We start from the raw sequence: 25,395 nt of genomic DNA on the forward strand, positions 1-25,395 counted from the left end.
CCATTCTGCTTTCTCACGATGTCTAATGACTACTGAGGTCGCTGATAATGAGTACTTGGCAGTAGGTGGCAGTACAATGCACCTCATATGAAAAACGTATATATATTAGGGTGACCAGACGTACTGATTTTTGCAGTACAGTACTGTTTTTCAAAAAGCTGCCGTGCGTGTAGCGTAGAGGCCTAGAAAATAGAGAAATGTCCTTTTTTTTAAATGTCTTACGACATGTCCTGATTTAACTTATTTTCGCTAAACTTTAACGTTTCATTTTTATTCACAACTTTCGAATCATAAGTAGACTGATACTGACTGCACGTCGCCATTAACCAGTCAAACTCTGCCCCTTTCCTGCCTGAACCCGTATAATAAAGGCTTCTGATTTTGGTTTCTCATACCTTACCCTGAAGACGAGAACAGTGTTGCCAGTTCTCAAAACTTGGGACGACATGGAATTCACCTGGTTGGTTACCTGAGAACAACTATATTGAAAATAATTTGTTAACATTTTTGGAAATATTTTGCAAGTGAATAGATAAATAACCATCAAGATGAACCGCAAATGTTATGCTTTAACATACCTGTTTTCTTTCCCATGAAAGTGACTCCTTTATGTTGCTCAATCAAATTGTTTTAAATTGTTTCATCAATCTTGTATTTGTCATTTATGAAAGTATTTGTATTTGTGATGAATTTCTTCAGTATTTTTGTTGGGTACTTTTTTTAAAAAACAAAAATGCATGATTAACTTAAGGTTAACGTTAAATGAAATAAGGACATGCGAATTGCCGACATAATAGGTTATCATTAGGGTCAGGGGTTTTTCACTATTTGAAATTGAACATTTCGCATTTGAAATTAAAAATTTCCTATTTTGTCGCATTTTGAGATATGACATTTCTTATTTTGTCGCTCAAGAGAATTATTTTCAATCTCTAATATACAAACTCTAATATAGGCCCAATGTAAGTAATAAACAATACTACTACTTAGGACAATGAAGTTATTCTTTAGCAGTTACTAACAACATATTACTTTTCTTCTGTCATAAGTTTTTTTTTATTTTTTTATTTATTTTATTTTTTACCAGGCATGTACTTGAACCACGCACGAAATGCAGAGTGGTCAACTGTGGGTATATTGAACTTAAGCAACATCTCGGTAGTCTTATTTATGAACTCAATCTTTTCTACTTTTGCCTCCTGTGTATTTGCAAAACCTTCCAACATAATTTGTCCCTTCCAACTGCTTGCTTCACAGTCAATTGTCTCTGATACGTTTATGTCCTGCCGACTTTGTTTTGTACAGTATTTTTTTTTTTCATTCCGTGCGTGAATTATAGAATTTACATATTAACGTTTGGATATCACTTACGTACAAGCCTTCACTGGCAAATTCACTTGCGCGACCTTGTTCCGTCCCCTTCTTATTCATCATTTTTACAATTATAAACTCTTTTAGCGTACGTATTCCACAAAAACACCGAAGTGAGGATTTCTGCTGTTTTAACGACACTGAATGTCCCACATTTCACAACTAGAACTATGAACTTAAAACAGAAGTAATCAGCGTTGCCAGTTGCAAAAGGAAAATGTTGCTTGCAAAATTCTACTTTTTATTCTTGTATTTTAACTGAAATTAGCGTTTTTTTTTAAAAAAAAAAATCACAATATGTCGCGTTTTGCGGCATATTTCGCTCTAAATGTCAGTTATCGCATTTTATCGCGACTTCAAAATACTATTTCCTTACTCAATCTGACATAGTTCGTTGAAAAACCACTTCTCGGCTTTGTCGGAAAACTTTCGCGTTTTCGCAACTTGCGAAAAACTCCTGCCCCTAGTTATCATATACCAATATACTTGTGTCCTACTTTTCGCTTGTCAGAATCTGGTCACCTTTTATATATATATATATATATATATATATATATATATATATATATATATATATATATATATATATATATGAGAGAGAGAGAGAGAGAAAGAGAGAGAAGCAACCCTTCCACCAGTTTCGTTCTGGAAAACAACACGAAATACCACTACCTGCCAAAAATGAGAAATTAGGACAAGTATCGTCAGAAAGTAGCATTTCTATAATTAATCTAATGTAAAAACCAATATGCTACAAAAGATTAATGGCTACTTCCAGTGGTTTACATTTCGAGCATTATAAAGGTATTTTAATTGTTACAATATCTTAGTGTGTCATATAAGTAGGGGAAAACCTCAAATGAATGAAACAAACGTCGTAATGATGGTAAACAACTTGAAAGAATGCAATGCTTCTGGTAATTAATATATCTATGTATCTAAGCTAATGTAAATGGCGCAGTTCTAATTTACTTAAAGTACAAAAACACATGGAGATTAATTTCTTTCATTTTATTTTTTAATAATAAGTAATTACGTTTCCAGCTTATTGTTGGAATACCCTTACAAACACGTTATATTTTTGCTGTTTGTAGTCTCGGGGAAGTGAGTCAAATCTCAGAATGGAAAAGAAAATCCGTTAGACAATACTTAATTATTACACCCGCATGCTATCGCAAACAATAAATTCAGCCATATACCTCTGTTGAATTCGTACAAGTAAATTGCCGAATCGTGTCCTGCAGTGAAAAAAAAATATCGTGATTTTTCATTTCGTAGTTAAAACGAAGATACGTCCTTCGTCAGCCATATCGAATCGTGAGTGTGACATACTCCTATTGTGTGTGTTGGAGGGTAGTTATGTATCAGTTTCTTCTCTTTATGCTAAACGTTTCAAAATAAACACGAAATAGTAATAACACTTCTCACTTCCCTTTATTCACTACAGGGTGGAAATTCGCAAAATTTGACAGAAAGTGACCCAAATGACGAATCATATGAAAATTTGTATCGATTCAGGTAGTGTTTTTGTGATGATGTACTTGAGATTCTTTTTTATCTGGCGCTCCATTTTTACATAATATATTGAAAAATCAGAAGCCCGGGTAAAATAAATACTTGATGGTCTTACGCAGGTCCTGTGTAACACGTGTAATCAGCAGGAAAAAATACATTGTATGATGCAATATAAATGTATTTATTGACTGACACTAATCAACAAATAACAGTCAGTATTGCTATTTCTTTTAGGAGAATTTAATATATTGGCTGGTTTTAGGGGAATAAGCCATATAAAGGAATTTGAAAGTCTGCTTAACCTTTCCAAGTAAGCTCAGCAGCTCCAAGTACGTTAGTAGTCGAAGCTCATTTTATCATTCTTACCACTTTTAACTTTTGTAGCTGTAAGAATATATTTTAGCAGAGTCATATTTCAGATTATTATACTGGAAGCTAGCAAGGCAAATTTAAATCGAATCTTTCTCTCTGTGTGCAATCGGAACAAAACTGTGTTGACTCACTATATAGTATTAAGGAGAATAAAAGGAACCCACATCTCCTTCAGAAAGCACATAGCTATGCTCTTCCATAGTTATGATTGCAGTATGCATATGGTTATATATATATATATATACAGTGGCGGATCCAGGATATGATCAAGGGAGGGGCTAAACCATAATTTGCCGTTTTATCCAGTGTAAAGCAGAATTGAAGTCCATTTTATCCAGTGTAAACCTGAGCGTCAAGGGGGGGGCTATAGCCCCGTAGCCCCCCCCCTTGGATCCGCCCTTGTATATATATATATATATATATATATATATATATATATATATATATATATATATATATATTAGTGTTTTATTTCTGGCGGTTCGCAACGGTACGCCGTAATTTTCCTCTTCTTCTTAAAAGAAGGGTTGACAAACTTCGAAAATACCAAATAGTAAATATATGGTTTTATTGAAAATCAGTCTTTATTATTTTCTTTTTTTCCCCTCTACAGAAGGAGTTGCGAATATTTGTTCCTTCTTGAAGTCAGTTAATAGTATTCAGTGAATAGAAATATTTGGGCCCCTCTGTCTCTCGCTTGCTAGGACGTCTTCGCGCCTCCCTTTTTTCATTTTTATTTTGTACGGTAATATAAACCATATATGATTTCAACCAAACACATTTTTTTTCTGTGAAAACGACTTCTCACAACGAAATAATCTCAACAAATTTGTCTGTCCTGATGTTCCACAAAAACTGAAATCCAGTACAAAAACTCTGTTGGGACCCCACGTCTTTACTTTCTCCGTAGAGGAGCATTGGCTCAGTTCATATTTTAATGCATCCAATTAACTGTTTTTATTCATTATTAGGAAGATGATTAAGTAAAAACATCCACTAGATTTTTTTCGCGAAGTTTATCCTTTAATTTAGTAGAGGTTTGTAGAACATTTTGGTAGCATGATTAATATTCTGAAGAACAGTATGTAAACAATGTGCTGTATGTGTGTTGTTATTGAAATTCAGTATTTGTGGAACTCTTGATGCCTTTCGAAAACAAACAATAGCGGCTTACTTTCTCCCCTTTACAAAAAGAGAAAAAAGCAAGAAACAAATCACTAAGAAATATTGATTATCATTATGTTTAATTGTATTATAAAACTAAGATATAAAAATTATACATTTTTAAAGCATCTTTATATACATGTACGTAAGAGATTTTAGTTATAAGACTGCAGTGATATACTAATGGCCATAATAATAATAATACCTGAAGAGTATGCAATTTTTTAACCATTATGAACCTGTAGTAAAGCGTACTGGCACCTTTAGTTTGAGAAATAAAACGCTGCAGTATATATTCTCTCGACGCGATGGCTCAGTGGTAGAGCATTCACCTCTGGTGCATGGGGTCGTTGGTTCGATCCGAGCTCGTGTCAACTGAGCTTTGAGGTGGACAAATACTGTGTGCATGGGTTCCCCTGGGTTCTCCCGTTTCCTCCTACTTTTTTCACTCTTCCATTTTATTTATTTCTCATTACCACAGTTTCTTTCAGCCTAGCATGCATAACGTGGGACGTAAAATGTAAAGATTTCACTTTCTCTCTCTCTCTCGAATGCAGAGCCATTAAAAAGAAGCCAGTGTTGAAGTATTTGAATATCGACTTTATAGTCTCCACTAAATGTGATACCTATTTATTAATTATACTCGTGCAATAATTTCAAAATAAATACTATCAGAGGAGGATATTTTTTCTCTACCTCACAACAAACTCTACATTTGCCTACTCACTTCCAACTAAAAGAAATATTAGGCCTATGTGTGAGTATCCATTTTTGCTCGTGACTGTAAAAACTGGTATACTGTTGACTTATATATAAAGCTAATATGAGTTTGTAGAACACTGTCGACATTGCCTCGGACTACATATGAAAACTCAACCCGAGATACGCTTTAAAAAACTCTGAACATAGATTGTAGACCTACATTGTAAAAATACTTGTAATATTATTAGAAAATAATACACACATTATCCAAAACCAACTCAGGTCTTCTAATTGAGTTGAGTTCATTTTCAATTTAGCGTCCGTTTCAGCAGCGAAGCTATATGAGATGTGGACTTACAGCTTAATGTGGAATCCAAACCACATGAGCTCCCGAAGGGAATCAAACCTGGGACGTCTTCTAATAGAAACTTTTTAGGTATACACCCGGGGTCAATAATCGTTTGTATCTACCGACATTGCAAATTTAACGAGAAAATTACATTATAAGAGTTCAAACATAAGATATTGTACACGTTATACCCAGACATTATTATTATTATTATTATTATTATTATTATTATTATTATTATTATTATTATTATTATTATTATTATTATTATTATTATTATCATTCCATGCAACCTAGTGACTGAAAAACGGGTTTTGATGGGTGTGGTCCTAAGTTCGCTCTTTAGTGCTATATATTTCTGGGCTTTCGGCATCAACGCTCATTCTAATCCGTCACGTATGAGGGATGACGTGCCTCGATGAGCACACTACTGGAGAAGTAGGGAAGGAAGAAAGCGCTCCGAGACCTTTCTGTTAGGTATTTATTATCCCAACATTTGCCTGGCGTTAATGAGGAAAAACTCAGGAAAAGGCTTTTAAAGCTTTCCGACCGTGTCCCCATTGGGAATCGAACTCTAGCCGCTCGCACTAAAGGCAAGAGCGTTTGCGACTCGTTACGCGGGGCCACGCTCTGTGGTACCAATACGATATTCTGAAGCATTTGAGGACCTACCCAAATTAAGAGATAAAAAAACTCTTAGGTAGAAAACTAAAAACAATTACTCTGGAAGTCGGTTAGACCATATATTACCCAGCTGGCATTAACCTCCTTCCGCCAGAATAGTCTGCCATAGTCTCTAGTGTCAGGGAGTGTATCATCTCTCCCTCTACGGCGTAAGAAATTCGAAAATTCATCGCCATAGAAACAATAAATCGTAATTATTACCCCATTTATTGCCAAACCAAATCCAGCCACGAATGCTGATGTCAATCTCTCTCAAAACTCATTAAATGTCCCTATCTTCTTAATCGAACCGAAAGGTCTATTTTGCAAAAGCTTTGAGTACAACCGTATGGCACATTTGTTCTTCCCATGGGAGCGACGTGTATCGCCCATGTACACATCTCAATTATATCACAATATGATATTTAATGACCTGTAGATATTGAAGTTTCAGAAAACTGTGTGACTAAATCCATGTAGTCATTTGCTCCTCCATTTTGAGCATCAAGTATGTCCGTTGTTTACGAAATGCTTAGTGGCTATAATCTACAAATAGTGTTGCCGACAAGACAAGAAGTGCCTTTTTAAATTCGAAAGGAAACAAGGAACATGACAATTCACGTGTTGTTCTCGTATGAGACGAATTTCTCGAGTCTCGTAGACAATACTAGTTCACCTATGTGACAGACCTCAAATACAATTTAGTGTTACAAAATTCATAGTGTAAAATTTACCAATTTGTGAAGTAGGTGTGTGACGAACAAACGGAGGAGCATTTAACAATTTAAACATGTGATGGTCATCAAACAATATACTCCAATAATAAGTTTGGTTTAAATGTTGTTATATCGCATCCTTTGTGGACCTCTCGAGACGTGCAAGGATTCTGACAACTTCTAGATGAAATTAAGTATATATAAAACAAAAACTGAGCATAAAAGTTGTACATGAATTTACAAAACAAGACGACAAAAAATCGAGAAGATAAACAATTCTTCGAGAATAGACTCGGCTTCCACAAAATTTATGAGACGAGACGACAAAACTTTTATTCTCGTCTTCTCTCGTAGGTAACACTACTTTACGGTCATAATAGACGTGGTTAAACAAATCCGTACTTTTCAAGTCAGAACAGTGAAGCTACAACACGGGTTTGGAAGCTCGTTAACAGTCTGTTAATTATAACGCTAAGTAGAGACTAATATGCTTCCCACAAAAGACAAAGCAACGGAAATTTCATATTGAAAAGAACCCCGAACACTAGCAACTGACCTGTTTCCTACGCTGTTAGACCACATAACTAAATAATTGGCCTCAACTTGATGATATAAATTATTATGGTTTAAAAATTTGCAGTTTTAGAGGTAGTTTCTTCAACATGTAGTTAGGTTATAAACAGGAACTACATACTTCTAGCACCACTTCTGAGGACGAGCCTACATCTTTAACTGCAATTTCATTTAAACTAAATAATAATAATAACAATAATACGATTCTGCACTGAACACGAAAGAAGTTAATAACGTTCCACAATCCAGCACCTCAATAATTCCTTTATTAGTCTAGATAGTTAACCCTTGTCCACCATCCTCAATTAAATTCAATTAATGTTAATTAAATTAAATTTAACAGGGGTAGGATGTTACTACAATATTTCATTGGTATTCAATACGCACGGAAATATACATACTCCACGTATGTTCCAGATTCGAGCCAATAACTCCGCTAGAATTAGGAATCTTACAATGCGCTCGTTTATTTATATAAATATACAGGAAAATTGCAACAAATGGTGTGATTATGAATCCCAAACTTGAAACAATTGTCCTATTGCTCTTTAATGCATATTTTCAATCCGCTCGTTTCCATTTGTATTAATAATTATTTTGTTGGATTCTCTGTCTTCGTCCCTCTCCCCTCCGAAGAAAGAGATGCAAGTGGCAGGCATGATCAACAATACCTGTAAATCTGCCGATCAATATTCAAATCAGAGACACCTAACGCAACGTAGAATAATTACGAAAACATTTCAGTTCCGAGCGGAAGGTGAAATATTCCACTTAAGTACAAATAAAACGTATAACGAACAACATCAAATAAAATTCTTACATACAGAGAAATGTATAACGCGAGTAGGGTAAAATGTCGAAGGTAAAACGAAACAGAATGATTATTTATTGGGTTTATCATCCATTTTTGTTTCAAGAAGGGTAGAAATTTTTTGTACGAATAAATGTAGAGTAGTGCAAGTGTAGGAAAGCTTTTACGTGCATATAAAAAGTACATCAATAAAGTGGAAGAAGGAAATAGTGTGCAGAACAGAACAGCAGCATAAGACACATAAGTCTGCTTACCGCTGAGTCCAGGCAGCGCGAGAGTAGTGTGTCCCTGGAACGTGTGGGGACTTCTCAGAGACAACTGCAGGTGGCCACGAGGGATTCACGGGGCGAACAGAGGGGGGAGGATACGAATGACTCTTCAAATCCTTAAGAGAAACGCGAGGCACAGCCAAATGTTGTTGTTGCTGATGCTGATGTTCCTGTTGTTGTTGTTGATGATGATGATGCTGGTACTGATGTGACTGTTGGGGACTCCGTGAAGACAGCCCAGGACGAGGTGATTGTGAACCCGTGCCGTAAGGGGCCCGCCAAAGGTGATTCGAGGAGGACGGATTATGGTAAAGGAATGGATGGTGAGTATGGTAGGAGGAGTGACGGATACCTGTCCCCCACAGTCCTCCTACCAATTCAGAAAGTTTTGGTCTGGTCCCGTAGAGCATATGATAGTCGACGCTACCCGGAGGTGGAGGGGTGACCCCCCGACCCACCACGGACGGGAGTCGTCGCCTGGGGGGCCCAGCCCAGGCAGAAGCCGCGTGTCGATGCTCTTCTTCGGGGCTTGGGCTCGGGCTGGGACTCGAGGTCGACGCAACTGATGTTGTCCAACGCTTCATGGTGGCGCCGGAAATGCTATCCACCCCCTCCCCCATATTGCACTTAATTCCCGGTTCGCCATGTCGCTTCTCTCCACTATAGCGTCTGCTAGGCACGGAGATGACTGCGACCGTTCCGAGTTCCACGCTGCTGCTCACTGCCAGTCTGCACGACGATGATCAGATACACTTTGCCAGGCTCGGCACGGTCAGGAACATCCAGCTTCGATTCACGCTGAACGTAATTCATTCGGCACGGAACGGCACGGTTCTAGGATCAATCCAAGCTGGAGCCAAACGACCTAAAGACCTACTCAAGGCTCGGAATTTCCCTCGCTCACCAAACAAACAAAAACTTCAATCGCGTATGATAAGAATCTCACATTAAATATCCTGGAGTTTATTTTTTTCTCAAAATCTAATACAGGCATTGAGGTTAGATACAGATTAACCTATTTTTTTTAATGCCAAAGGAAAACCACGTCAAATATGTCCTTACATGCATAAAAATTTCAAAGAAATTAGTTTTCTCTATATAATATTCATACATTTTCGATTTCTTCGTAAATAAAATGCGCTTTGTCTAACCACTTAAAAATAAAAATAATAAATTAATTAGTTCTTAGGTCAGCAAAATGTAGTGTTTCACTATTATTCTAACACATTACTGCAAGAACTAGTGACTTTAAGTACATATAATAGAATGTCATTATCAATTTATTTTTACTTATACATTTACTAACTATAACTAATTTTGATTTAAAATTCTGGATAGACCCTACAAACTTATTTATTTATTGTAACTATATCTCCAGACTAAAGGGGCAATTTCCTTATATTTCATGTATTTATTGGGAGTATGGTATGAACATATTTAGAACCTGTGTATATGAAAAATGCATCTACTAAGAGAATAGTGACCGATCGAAGTTTCTAACAAAACTGTGCCAACCACACCACAAGAAAATGAAATAAAAGAAATATATTTACATTATCTAGTTCTTCAGAATTCATAATAGGGATTCCTGGTCAAAGTTCTGGCTCACAAGACTAATTTCATGACATGTTATACATCATTGCACAAATTATTATGGATAGGAAAATAGTAATCTTCAAATATTTATTTTTCGCTAGCAGACTTCAAACTAACTGCTATTCACAAAGCTGAACTAATGAACTTCATTTTCAACGAACTTAAAAAGCTCGTTCCTGAATTTAGAGAGAGAGAGAGAGAGAGAGAGAGAGAGAGAGAGAGAGAGAGAGAGAGAGAGAGAGATCTTATTTGCGAATTTTTCAATTTTGAGCCCTCCATTCGCTAAAACATCAAAAACTATCTCAAAGAAGTGGTGAAATTTTTCGCGTCACTCTTACCATTCCCGAGATACTGGCCAAACAAGTTCCGATTTCGGGAAATTTAAGGAGCCATATCGCGGGAACCGTAAGTCATAGAAAGATATTTTTACGATTTTTTTCAATTTTGAGGCTTCCATTTTGAGCATGTGTCTTCGCAAAGCAACATATCCTAGAACGTTTTAACAGAACTCTTAAAAAAGTACGTGGAAAAAATTTAGTACTGAAGGAAATTATAAATTGATAGCTACATTACAAGAATTGTTTAATGAGTATAATAATAAAATACTAGAATAATTGATATAAAACCTGTAAAGGTTAATAAGAAAAATTAATTCTTTTGAAGTTCGTTCTGGCAATGTTCTTGGAGCATTCTCAACTGGTTTATATATAAAGGAACCATATTCAAGTATCAGAGACTGTATGTTTATTTGATTACATTAAACTGAAAGAATCTTATTGTAAAACTAAAGTAGATTCATTTAACGAAAGTTCACTACGAGATTGTACTACGGTTGAATAAAAATTGCAGTACTGGATTCAATTTTAGAGAACTTCATGGTAAATTACTTTTATTTAAATTTTGCTTGAAAACGATAATTTAAAGATATTTTTCCGAAAGATGTTTCATTTTTTCTTCCTCTGTAAAGCTTTACTTAATTGTTTTATTTCCACCTCTGATGGGTGTGTTATAGGTTTGATCCCAGTTCACACCAAGTGGACTTTATAGTTAGACAAACAATGTGCAGGTGGGTTTTCTCAGGATTCTCCCATTCTCTTCTACTTTGTTAATTCCACCATGTCATTCATCATCATTTCAACCTCGGAACACAACATAGGACGTTAAGCATTTTTTAAAAATCATTTTTGAGGTCAAGCATTAGTAATTCAATCCATACAAAAATTTACGGTAAATGCTTACCACTTCTAGATTATCGTTATTAATTTGCAAAATTTCGTGGCGGTCGGTTGTCTTTTCTGGAAGTTCCTATTCACCCATGCTAAATTGTGGCGCCACTCATATTTCAGTAGGCAAACGCGTAACATTCTTTAGAGGCAACTGCACAATTGGTCAGGTTTTGTTGTTCTGTGCTGCGTAAAACTAGCGTTACTTTCTTATGCCTTTATAACTCCCCTACGAAAATTTCCGTGATCTGACACAACTAAAAATACACTTTTTTGAGGTACCTGATCAGTTCGGTACCTGTTTTTTTTTCTATATTCCGCAATATAAACGTAATGAGGGAGCAACAAAACATAATAAACAAGACCTGTGTGAAGTGCACATAGGCCTACACTTTGTTCAATTATCAAAGTAAGATGTGTTAGTGTTGCGCCTGAAGATAGTATCTAGACCAAATTTACCTAATGTAGCTATAGGCGGGGACAGTAAACTAATGTCAAAGGCAAGAGTAGCCAATCCTTTCCCATTGGCTTCCAAAAAGTACACAGAAAACTAGGATAGTAGTGGGCTTTCTTGCTTCGCAATCGGGAAATCCCCGTTCAAATCTCGTGGCCGGCCATCGTGATACTATACTTTTCCAGGATTTACACAGTTCTACCAGGCAAATGATCGGAAGGTATCTCATCTACTTCATTTCCCATTATTAGGATTACGAATGCGAAACTTATGTCATGGTAATACGTCTGTACGTCCATTACTCCACACGATAGCTTTTGAACGAAAGCAAACTTTGAAGTTTTTTTTTTTTTCAATGGATAACTAGATGCCGAATTTGTTAATGGAGTCAATCCGTTAACATATTCACGGGCAACTGTGATTAACAGTAGCTGCCCATATAACATTTTCTACCGTTGGAACAAAGATCTATAATTCTAGAAACGTTAGAAATCACACACAACGCCGTTAGATGGAAGCAAATATCCTACAGCGTTGACATCTATCGGACGAAATTGAAACTCCTGGAAATAAAAATAAATGTACGTTACCCGTGATCCTCTTTTCAGCTTTTAGCAGAGTTTATTACAAATTACTGTGAGCTTTAGTAATTCCAAGCAAATTGACCTTGAAGGTTGTAGCTAAAAGATTTTTAAATAAATAGAAGTTCCAAAATTGGAGTAAAGGGGTAGATTAAGCATCTGAGAACGGAAGTATGCAAGAACTGATTAATTATAGCTTCCTTACAGTGGCATTCACTCGCACATAGCAATTACTATTCCTTTCATACATGGTGCCAGGACATCTTATAGTCCATGGAAAAAGAATACATAGAACTAAATATTCCTTAAGGATACACAATCTAATACAAAACGCATTCCTATTCTACATCGGAAAGATGTTAAGCTATGCATTACCATAAATTAGAGAGAGAAACCATGCCCCACTTACACATCTATTACACTTCTCCAACGCACAAATTGCTTTACTGTGGATAGCAATGGAATTGATTTGCTCAGCAGCACAGTAACACCCAATATAACGCCGAATGAGACTAAAAGCAATGTTAAAGCGTCCGACATAACAGACGACTCCCTCTTCTGATTAATTGACATATTCTCGAACAACTTATACCGCGCAGCGACCCTTGGAAAGCTAATATTGAACAGACGAAGACGCGCACACAAACGAAATACAAGCAAGCCAAACTCAATCGTTCCTAACTTATCAGCACAGCAGCAAGTCACCTCCCTCGGCTTCTTGTCGAGAATTTGTAGCACTGATGGGGGATAATCATGAGTCACGCACTTTTAGCAAGAAACGAAAAGGGCAGTGTTTGCCAGAGAACTTTTTATTTTATTTTGATATATATTTAAGACAGTCTTCAGTAATAGGTTAATAGGAAGAGAGAATTAAAAGAAAGTAATAACTGTAATGGCGTAAGGTGAAAAACTTACTCATGAATTAACTAGACTAGTGGCTTAGATCCATACTGAACTCAGACTGAACTAGGCCTCCTTGCATCTCTGCGCTCGACTGCCAACACATACCATGAGAGGAATGTGGTTAACCCTTCTCGTATGAATTATAAAATATTAGTTCATAAAAACACTTTTTTTCATACTGATTAAGAAAAAAGAACACGATTATTAATTGTACGAATAATGCAGGGAACATTGGGTACATAAGGAATTTCTACAGATACAATTACAAGCCAGATTTTGAAATACAGGATTTGACCAACATTCAGACGGAAGTTTAAACAGTCATATTTCTTGCATTGTTAAGTTATTTATGCACGTATGAAGAGAGATTTTTGTCTTTAGACCTGAATTATGTCTACCCTTTCTTCTGCGTATACTTATGAAATTTACTGTTGAAATAGTTTAAAATTATTAATTCTATTATATTATCGACCACAAAATTGTATAGCCTTATTAGTTGGGTTTAGGGTAAAGCTAATCTTATTCACACGAATTGTTCCCCCAAGTCTTCGGCTTGCTGTATGTTATACGTTAAAATCGTCCCTAATTAGAAGTTCTAATCCTTTACATTTATTTATTTATTTATTTATTTATTCATTGAGTTAGCCCGCCAAGTAGCTCCCGGTTACACAAATATTAACACTAAAATCTAAATATGGTTACTTCCAGTTAATGGTAGAGTGCTTCATGTGGGTTGGCGCAAAAGCTTGTTTAAATACTGCATTGTTCTAAAGGTTAAACGGTAGCAATTGTCTGCAGTTTATGTGCTGTGTTTATATTGCTTAGTATATTGTGCTTGACATGAAATAAATACTTGTGGACTTGACATAATTACTACCTTATTTCCATTTAATGATATTGCCTTAATACTAAACAGGAAAGTACTTCATTTTCGGGATCACTACTATTCATTTTCAAAGAAAGACAGGCAGTGAACGTAGATGAGCAGTGGTTGTTAACTATTAGGAACTAGGGTTATTCACAGACTGAGATGATTTTGTATTACAGATAATTCTTTACCACTCAGCGGCAGATTTTTCTCCGGAATTATTAGCTGAAAATACTGTTTGATCGTTGAAGTTTTGCGTCCCATTTCAACACTGAAACTACGAAACAGGTGGACTTACACTTTTGAAGCTAAAATAGAACTATCGTAATGCATACCATACTCGAACAATGAGAATCAAACCCGGAACTACCTGCACTAAATGCGCGAGCGCTAAGCACTAGAACAACATGGGAGCAAAAAGTGCTACTCTATGAAAATTTTGAGTAGTATTCTGCTCAATAAATTTTCAAGGTTATTTTTTAACTAGTTAGTTTCGCACACACTACGATCTGTGAGAGTATCTCGCGTTTGTAACTAACTACTAGATCAGAAAATCCTTTATTTATTAATTTTGTTTACTTAACATTTGATACCTTTGAAGAATCAAAGGCATCTTTAGCGCAGACCTATAATTGAACACATGATCCGAACCACAACTGGTGGAATGAACTAGTGTTCCTCTTCCTGAAGGACCAGATACCATAGAGACAAATTATGCTTGTCCCAACATGGACTGAACCGAAATTCAAACACAGAGAAAGCACATGTGCTAACCAATCGGCTACTAAAAAGCCCTTCTTATGCGAATTGTTTTCTCAATATCTTGCAGTAAGGTATTCTCGCAACAAAGGATCTACCCTGTATCTGCGGTTAACTAGATGAGTATGAATCATCTGATTAATGCATTTGTGTTATCTGCAACTGTTTTCAGACATTAAACAAATAATAAAGTATTAATAAAGTAAGAAATTAAATAATAAAGTAAACAAATAATAGCATACTACCTCTGACATACTTAATACTGTATAAAGAATTATAGTCGGAACTGATTACATATTACACTATCTTTGGGGAAAGATCGAACATTTCAATTTAAGGTGAGATTGGGGTAAGGTACTTGAACAAATCGAGAAACAAGGAAATACAAGTGTCAGTTCCTTCGAAATACGACTGGCCTGTTGCTTCTCAGTCATTTGAATGAAAAATAAGTAATCTTCCGGAACGGTTTGACATTATATATTGCTGTAAAGACTTTATAATTTTTACGTCTCTCGTTACCATTTATATGATTGGACATGACAAGCACTTTTTCGAAATAAAGTCTTTCGAAAAAGTAATTTTTCAATTCCTTGTGACTTTGTACCTATTTATTCGAAATATAAAATGATCATAGCATTCGGCATTAAGGTACCTTAATTGTGCACAGCGGTGCACCCATGCAGGGGTTCCACCGGTATCGCCCCCCTCCAAAAAAAAAACTTAATTTAACTTTATACACATTTGCACATTTTCCTAATAAAATCGTACTCGTCTAGCAGATAAATGATTGTTATAGCCTAAAGATTTGATATTACACTTCCTCTGTATTCTTTCTTTTCTTATAAAATCAATCTAGTTCCATCCTTTCTCTAAGAATATAGGTTTAACGGTTACTTATCGTCTTTTCCAGTACAGAACAACACCAGTTCAATACTATATAGAAGTAATGTCTTGTAATATCTGAGCTCCCAAAATTTGGACCCTTCCCAACAAGAATTTCTGGGTGAACGCCTGTTATGCATTGTCCCCTTCTCACTTGCGTTGTTATTGTTGTATAGGCCTCCAAAATTTTGATGTTTGTGTTATTGTAGTATCGTTACTTTGCAACACTGAATAGTAAATGTGATAATGTAAGCTTTCTCTGAATGCTACTCATTCTAGCATTGGAATTACGTATAATTTAAATAAAATAACGTGCCTGATGAAGGCGATGATATATTACCAAAACTGTAACACAGATTTGTAATGATGAGGGTTTGTTTTGGTCAGATTATATATTTACTTAAATAAGTTTTCGTTTAATATGCATATTTATAATGTCTAATAATTTGTTGTAAAGCCACTTGAAAATTATAACTTATGTTAGTTTGGTAACACATTTCGGTGTTTTATATCTATAAGTTTAAGTGTTACAAAAGCGTTACAAGTTAAATGGTCTAGCCTGTATACGCAGTATGACTGGCTACTCACAAAAATATTATCTTTCGTAATAATAATTCATGATCATGCCGTATAAGTAGTTTAGTTCACATGAACATACTCCATACATATACGAAACATATCGGACAAAAAAATAGCCACCCAGCAGAACTTACTTAATATGGGGTAATATCGCCTCTGAGCTGGATAACCGCCTGGAAAGTGTATTGAAGTAACTCCACGAAATTTTGCACATGTAATATACTGACAAATCCACACACTTATCATTAGATATGATAATTCCTACAACATATGGTGATACCAATTAATATATTTTACCCGGCTGCTTTAAATAGTCCCAAAACACTCAACTTCATTTAAATCTGAATAATTTGCAACTCAGACCATATTTAACAAGACACACAAATATTCCTCAAGCCATGTGCAAATATTTTTAGCCCTGAGGACAAAATAGTGCTCCTCCTTGAAGATAGAGGTGTGAACTACAAATAAATCATGAAATAGTTCAACAAATGGAAAGTCTTACTTAATAAGAAATTCCAAATAAACATGCTACTGTATGTTCACATTCATGTGTGTACGTGGGCCAAAATCACGGTGCAGAAAACATCCCCATACCAATAATGTTCTTCAGTTTAAACTGTACATTCTACACACTGAGGGTGAAATGTTTTATTGGGCTTTCAATGTACTAGGCGCCTTACATCATTAAAGTACAGGCACAATCCCAACTCGTCGGATCATACTATACGTTTGAAGTCAGCCTAGTATCTGTATTCTTCAGTCCACTGATGATGCGCATATTTATGCAGCAAGAAGTGTCTTCTTTCGCGATACTCGCTAAAAACGTTCATTCCATGAAGTTCCCTTCGCAATGTTCTTCAGAAGTTGGTTAACATGGGTCTGCATTCACGAACTATATATCATATCCTGAATCGTTTCAAAATGGCTTTCCTTGACCAGGCGTGAAAGTCATTGGCAGTGGGCCTGGGTCAAGATATTTTTGGGAGTACTGGTATGACGCAGTTTTGCGATCATAAACAAGTTAGACCATTCTTCGTAGACACATTGACAGACTGTTTTCGCAGTTTATTTTATTAAATCGGCAACTTCATTTACTGTGTGCCCATGGCCGCATCCACACACAGAATGCCCCCTTTTGACCATCCTGTCATATTTGAATCGCTACATCTTGACAGGCAACTTCTACACCGCCGACTAATACAGTCAACTCCATTTAAACGGATTGGTCATGTTCAGCCGCGATGGATTATTTAGTGCTCCCAATAAGAAGTCATCTATAACGAAAGAATTGGACGAACTTAGTCCTAGAGTTTTTTTTTTTTTTTTTTTTTTTGTCCGGTGTAGTGCGTAAACATTATTTTTCTCTTCATGATTATTCTCCCCTTCGAGATACACATGTAATGTGTTTTGTATTTCATGCCCTTATAGAACAGCGAGATTATGAAGGATAAGACCTACTATTAACCTTTACTTTACCGCCGGCCAGCAGGGTGTACGCTTCTCCGTACCGCGGGAAATTTAAATGATTTTTAACAGTTTGTAGTGTATGAAAGAAAAGCTTCTAAAATAACTACTATTGCGTATAGAGACATAAAGTAAAAAGCATTTTGTTGCCAAAGGTCTCTGCTATAATTTTGGGGGTCATTTGAGATACTTGGTACAAACCGAGCAGCGCCACGGGGCGCCAAAGATCAAAAAATCTAGAAAAAATGCTAAATTTGGGGTGAAAACACCCCCAACTCCCTTCGTTTCAATTTTGTTTGTAAAGAATTGTATTGAAAATGTACGTACATCCTTCCGAATGCGAAATCTTTTTGGTTGAGGTCTTAGAATGAAATAGTAATGTTTCTATAAATTATTTTCTGACACCTTGCAAATGCGAAAAAAATGTGTAAAATTTATGTCATTGCAGTGTACCAGAAAACATTTTTTTCTGACGTTACGAAATGCGACTAAGTTATGAAATTACTTTTGTATTCATAAGGAAGGTCCCTGGTATAATGTTTGAGTCCTTTGACATACTTGGTAGAGACTCAGGGGGCGCCACGGGGCGCCAAAGATAAAAAAATCTAGAAAAAATGCTAAATTTGGGGGTGAAAACACCCCCAACCCCCTTCTTTTCAATTTTGTTTGTAACGAATTGCATTGAAAATGTACGTACATCCTTCCGAATGCGAAATCTTTTTGGTTGAGGTCTTAGAATGAAATAGTAATGTTTCTATAAATTATTTTCTGACACCTTGCAAATGCGAAAAAAATGTGTAAAATTTATGTCATTGCAGTGTACCAGAAAACATTTTTTTCTGACGTTACGAAATGCGACTAAGTTATGAAATCACTTTTGTATTCTTAAGGAAGGTCCCTGGTATAATGTTTGAGTCCTTTGACATACTTGGTAGAAACTCAGGGGGCGCCACGGGGCGCCAAAGATAAAAAAATCTAAAAAAAATGCTAAATTTGGGGGTGAAAACACCCCCAACCCCCTTCTTTTCAATTTTGTTTGTAAAGAATTGCATTGAAAATGTACGTACATCCTTCCGAATGCGAAATCTTTTTGGTTGAGGTCTTAGAATGAAATAGTAATGTTTCTATAAATTATTTTCTGACACCTTGCAAATGCGAAAAAAATGTGTAAAATTTATGTCATTGCAGTGTACCAGAAAACATTTTTTTCTGACGTTACGAAATGCGACTAAGTTATGAAATCACTTTTGTATTCTTAAGGAAGGTCCCTGGTATAATGTTTGAGTCCTTTGACATACTTGGTAGAAACTCAGGGGGCGCCACGGGGCGCCAAAGATAAAAAAATCTAAAAAAAATGCTAAATTTGGGGGTGAAAACACCCCCAACCCCCTTCTTTTCAATATTGTTTGTAAAGAATTGTATTGAAAATGTACGTACATCCTTCCGAATGCGAAATCTTTTTGGTTTAGGTCTTAAAATCAAATAGTATTTTCACTATAAATATTTCTTCTGAAACATTGCACATATCTCCAGTAACAATCCAATGCCTTTTTTTTATTATAGACATTGACAAAGAAGTAAAATTATGCAATATAAATGAAAGTTAGTACTTGTACTTACCAACAGCCTGGTCACAGCTTGTGTACAATGCACTCAGGTCCCTTAGGGTCACGTGGGTCACTGTCGCGTGTGGTACACCCCGAAGCATGGATCAACGCACAGGTGAACCTTACACTCCGAGCACACATAATTTGATCTCTTCCTTTTTTTACTATTGGAGCACACCACACAGTCCTTGCATTCGTGAACTTTCTTGGGCCAATGTTTAGAATTGGCAGCTTCCAACCTTTGTATTTTTAGAGGTGGAGGTCGACTTATTATGTGCGACGGTCCTGGAACTGGTGGTGTCCCCAGAGCCACCAGTTCGTAAATCAGTTGTAGTCTATAGTCTCGTAAGGCAGGGGAAGGTCGAAAGAAACGTAACAGAATGAAAGAGTTTAAAATAGTTTGGTCAAGAAGGTAGAAGAAAACCTTCTTTGTCCATTTCATTGTCCGTCTTCGCACGTTATACGTGTTCGTCATCTTGTCAGCATTGTCAACGTAACCCATGTGTTTATTGTATTCCAGAACAATGTGCGGCTTGATCGCGTTTTTATGTTCGTCAAGGAAGTTACCGTCGACAGGAAAGTTGTGAAAGTTTGTCAGAAGAAAAACGTCTCGTTTATCTCTCCAACAAACCGCACATAAGTCATCCCTGGTCCGTACATGTATGTCCCCTCGTGTTGTTTTGAAAAAGCGGTCTTTGAAGTCGTCAGGCATCGAACGTCTGTTCTTGTTGACGGTCCCGCAACATTGCGTACGCTTTGTTGCAAGATCGTCAAAAAGATCAGGAGAGGAAAAGAAGTTGTCCATAAAAATTTTATGGCCAACTCCTTGAACTTTCTGTGTCAGTTCAATGACCAATGCGTGTGTTGAAGTCATTTCTGTTGTCTGTCTGGTCTTATCTTTGCCAAGGTAAACGATCTGATCGACAACATACCCCTTAGAATCACAAAGCATGTAGAGTTTCACCCCAAATCGTTTGCGTTTCTTCGGGATATATTGCTTGAAAATCACTTTACCTTTGTACAGAATCATGGCTTCGTCAAGCGATAAGTTTTCTGTCGGTTGGTACAGTTTATCATATTTGTCACGTAGATATTCGAAAACGTCCCTCAGTTTCCAGAAGCGGTCATAGGACTGGTCGTTCACGTTAGGTGGTCTGCTATTGTCAGAGAAGTGAAGAAAGCGTAAAATGTGAAAGAAACGATTTCTGGAAAGATTTTCGCCGTACCAAGGAGAGAACATGATGCCGGACCGATTCCAATAGTCTGAGTACCTGTCTCGTCTGTTGTGTCCCATACTAAGGTGGATAGCAAAAAAACGATACAGTTCCTCCAGCGTAATGGGTGGCTCTATTTTGGATGGCTTGTGTCTTGCAACATGTTGTTGATAATACCTATTCGATTCTGTCAACAACATGTTGAAGAAATCACCATCACAAAATAGACAAAAAGCGTCAATGGGGTTTGAGGATGCAGTCAGTCTGTCGGTCTTTGGTCCAGCTTGCAAAGTGAAAGGGAAAGGTGTAGGGGAAGGTTTAGATCTGTCCCGTCGAATCCACTGCCTGTAGTCTGGACGTGTTTCGTCGTCGCTGTCGGAATCGTCTTCACTCAATGTCTCGGGTTCGATGTCTGGTTCGTCATTGTCACTAACGTCCAAATCATCTACATCTTCTGTGTCGGTCTCCTCCCAGAGGGCTTCTTGAATTTCTTCTTTGGAAAGGCTTGTTGCTGCCATCTCGAAATGTAAGCGAACCTACTACTCTTGATTCTACTCTCTTCTGCGTAAAAGAATTCCATCCACACACACACACCGGAAAATGAACCACATGGATTTGTACACGAGGAACAAACAGCGCAGTTTGAGCTCGTGGGTGTGAGGGGTGGGGGGTTAGAGGGCAAATTGTGTATATAGCCCACTTGTTAAAACGAATTGGAGATAACATAGCTTCCTGCTCGTGGCTCATAAATTATTTCCGTCGAGATATGTTTAGTCTACACAGGGAGGAAAACACGATTTCTCAATTTCACTCTTCCCCCCCGCACTCCTAGCTGTGGTAAAAAAAAAAGAAGAGTTTTCTTCGCCTTCTTCCAATGCGGACTGTACTATACGTTGAATCACCATGACATTCCCTGCGAAACATTTATAAAATCCTGTGAAACGTAGAGTTTTTAAAATTTAAAAGCCATTCTTTTTAAAAATCACAAACCTAAATTTTTATTGCTGTTAAAAGCTAGAAAAAAGTAGGAACAGCACACTTATTTTTTAAAATGATGTGCCTTATTGTATGAAGAGATAGTCCATACTGAAAGAAACCAAAAAGGTTGGTTCTCAACCGGTGTGTCGCTGGTAAAAGTAGACCTTTCGCCTCTGTCAGTACAGTGGCAGCGGGACGAACGGATGTACACTTTTGACAGTGTACTGTCAATGGTAAACTAAAGGTTAACATTGGTTCCGAATCACGACAAAGTTTCCTGAATCCGATATAGTTCGCGGGTCCCGAGACCATCTGCAAGATCAACCCTCACAGAACAGGTCGTTCCCCACCACGCTATCTTGCTTGGCCCACGCCACCGGTTACACGCGTAATGAGATTATAAAAGACAGTAGGAAAGCTGAATGATACTGAAATGCAATGTTCTCCAAAAATTCCTGGACCTTCCGGCAACCAGCATAACATCTATGTTTGACAGGATTGCATCATAAGACAAACGATAGAGAAGGAACTAAATGAATGCATCCAAACTTTTCCATATAATTGAAGGATTTCTTACTACGGAACAAGATTATACTTGCCTCAAAGAGGATCGGGAGATCATCCACATACAACTAAATATGAGACTTGGGAATATTAATAAATGAACTGCAGGCCGTAATATGAAGTTCTCTCGGAAGTTGGTACAGCAATCATTACAGAGGCTTAATTAAACGTTAAGAGTTTTCCTATGGGTGCAATTACTTGGTCATATACTCTAATATCTTGAAGATCAAATTTAACAAACTTAAGCTTGTAATAGCATCTGTAATCACTTGAAGTACTCGTATGTGTGTGTATGCTTATATATACTGTATATAACAATATGAAACCTGTCTGTCGGACACAATTGAGCCTATTGAAAGTGACCAACTTACAGACAATAAATATATTTTCATTAAAAAAACTTATTGATCGTAATAAGCCTTTCTAATGCAGCTATTAAGCTGTATTAACTATATGGTTGTTTGTATTTTAGAAATAACCAGCACAAGTGCCTATTTTTCGTAGGGAAAGAATAAAGTTCAATGGACATGAAACTAGGAATTGGAATATTGCAAACTGCCTTTAGAAACGGAGTTTTCGAAAACGCTCCTATACTCATTAGTTTCCATGAAGAGTTCATATACCGAAATTCACACCTTAAGCTTAAGGAATCCTCACACGAAGCTTTTTCTGGATGAAGAATCATTGAAATTTTGATCTATATATAGGCTATGTTATAAAAGAGTAAATCCACTGACTGACTCACTTTTTTGTTCACTCACGAATACATCTTCGAAACTACTACCCTGAAATTTTATGCAATTCTTCACTTTGCACCCCAGGCTTTAGGTCAGACACGGTTTTGGAAATACGTATTCTAAGGAAGGTTAGGGGTTAAAATAGTTTCTGGGGTGCGACAAATCTCCACAACTTTAAGGCGTAGGAACCTCGAAATTTTGTACAAATATCCTCCTTGCACCCTAGGCTGTAAATAAAACGAGGGTTTGAAAATTGCATATCCTAAGGGAGGACTATTGCATATCCTAAGGGGTGATTCTTTTCGCGTTCAACAGCCATCAACCTTGAAATTTTGTATAAATGTTCTTCTAACACCTATTAAATAAAGCACCTCTTAAGGAATTGCGTATTCTAATTTGAAATTTGACGTTTGAAGCTACAGTAGTAGTACTGCCTGAGAGAGTAGCTTCCATTTTATTTATTTTTTTTACATAATATATGTCATATAAACTAGCTGCAATGCGGGAGAAGAATAGGTGAATATCTGGAAGGTATGTTTGAACCTACTTTACCCCATACAAAATGTGCTTAAAAGTCATTTCAAACCATGTAGCCGCTATTCTTTGTAAAAAATTTAAATACCCTTTCTCTCCTATAGGATACGCATTTCAACCAAGGTGTAATGATAACTCGAGTCGACTGAAGTATTTCAAATATTCATTTTAACGGCATTCATATTATTTATGAATATAGTAAATTGAAATGTAGAAATTGCCCCATTCCCCTCTTGGAAGCGGGATTTTCAAAAACTGAGACACATGTCCAAGTATTTTTAGTAATGAGTATATATAAAGTTCCCATGTTTGAGGTGCTCTTGAAATACTTTTTGGCGTTTATATCTTGAACACCGATTCCTCCGTAGTACACGCAATTTAAAAATTCTAAACAGCTTACGGCCTTTTACATAGTTACATAGAAGTATTCCAATGCAGCGCTGTGGCAAGTTAACTGTGTGGATTTTTATAAAGGGACAAATATACAAACATTCTGCTTTATATACGTATAAAAGAAAGATATTAAAATTATTCCACAATTTAACAACATATGTAATAAACATCGTAGTTTTCCATTTGTCACTACGTTTCAAATGTTGTAATTTCAACATGCTAATTAGCAAAAGACCGCCACGATAAATTCTTTATCCTCCTCCTCCTCCCATATACGTGTATAACAATAGATGCAAGAAGATCGTAAGTTAAAATAAATGCTAACAAATTCATATTGTTTCAACAAGCGAAACATTAACAGTGGCTCTTTTGTGCAAATGAAAACACCTAGATTGTTCCTGCGTATATTGTTGACTAATTAGTTAGCAATGATAATACTTGTCCTTTTATTTTATTTTATTTTATTTATTTATTTATTTTTAAATTTTGCAACGGGAATCCGATCTTCATCTATATACATCGAAATAAAATGAAATTTCTAGTTTTACATCTCACGTTTAACCCTCTAGGATAAAGGGGACATGTGGGTAACGACAATGACTATGAAATATCAAGTAGTCTAGAAAGTACTGAAGACTTTTGGGCACGAGATGGTCTTACAGTCTTAAATCACAGGATATATATATGAGACGCAGCGGAACAGTACTAACTTGACAGCTGACAGCAGAAGCTAGTAGACGTGCAAAAAAGTTGGAATTCTTATAATCAGACGCAAGATAGTGTGTCGTAAAAATGTGTGAACTTTCGGCAAAACTGCACTATTTTTTACAATTTTATTTTGATAGATATGCGAAAGGTGGACAAGACCGTACAGAAACTTGCAAGGTTTATAGGCAAAATACGTTATCAAAAGCAACAACCGAAAGATCGTTCAGTTCTTTTTTGTTCTGGAAATGTTGATGTCCAAGTTGCTCCCTGCAATGGGTGACCAATCACAATAAAAGTGAGTAATATTCTAGCTAAAGCCCACTAGGATCAACATGTAAGCAGCCATGATATCACCGACGACAAACTTCGTCACAAAAAAGCTGGATATTAAACCATCTGGAGAAAGCAGGCTACAGAAAGAAACTTGTCGTTTGGGTCCCACATGACCTGACTCAAACATTTACTCAATCGAATTTCTATCTACAAATTTCAACTGAAACGTAATGAATTCGAGGAATTTTTGAAACATCTGAGCACGAATGGTGAAAAGTGAATAACTTAATACAACAATATGCGGAAAAGGTGGTAGATGAGGCGAGGAAAAGCTCCACAGTCTGGGCTAAAGCCTACACTGACGCCCGAGCTCCCTCGTGGCTAAGCAGTTAGCGTACGCGCCTTTGGCGTGGGAGACCCGGGTTTGATTCCCGGCGGGAGCTCATGTGGTTCGGATTCCACGTTAATCAGTATGTCCAAGTCTCATATAGCCTCGCTGCTGAAAGGGCGCTAAACTAAAATCCACTTCACTCCACTGTAGATTCAGTGGTACTGCAAGGGCATCGCACA

At 36.7% G+C, this 25,395-nt stretch overlaps 1 protein-coding gene across 5 annotated transcripts in view; it reads right to left on the minus strand.

The window, feature by feature from the left end:
• The window catches only part of LOC145688344 (SRSF protein kinase 3-like), a 354,260-nt gene that overhangs the window by 238,732 nt on the left and 90,133 nt on the right, over positions 1–25,395 (minus strand). The window contains exon 1 of one of the 5 annotated variants that reach the window (XM_081762481.1): positions 12,769–12,947. The exons of 2 other annotated variants lie outside the window; for them this stretch is intronic. In XM_081762481.1, coding sequence (XP_081618607.1) covers positions 12,769–12,932 — 164 coding nt within the window. In that variant the 5' untranslated portion in view covers positions 12,933–12,947. Of the gene's footprint in view, positions 1–8,490; positions 9,201–12,768; positions 12,948–25,395 lie in introns of those variants that run through there. 2 more of the 5 variants (XM_081762480.1, XM_081762479.1) reach the window with 2 other exon arrangements.

The sequence above is a fragment of the Thermobia domestica genome, chromosome 6 (genome assembly GCF_964235325.1).
Source record: "Thermobia domestica chromosome 6, izTheDome1.hap1.1, whole genome shotgun sequence".
Lineage (NCBI taxonomy): Eukaryota > Metazoa > Arthropoda > Insecta > Zygentoma > Lepismatidae > Thermobia > Thermobia domestica.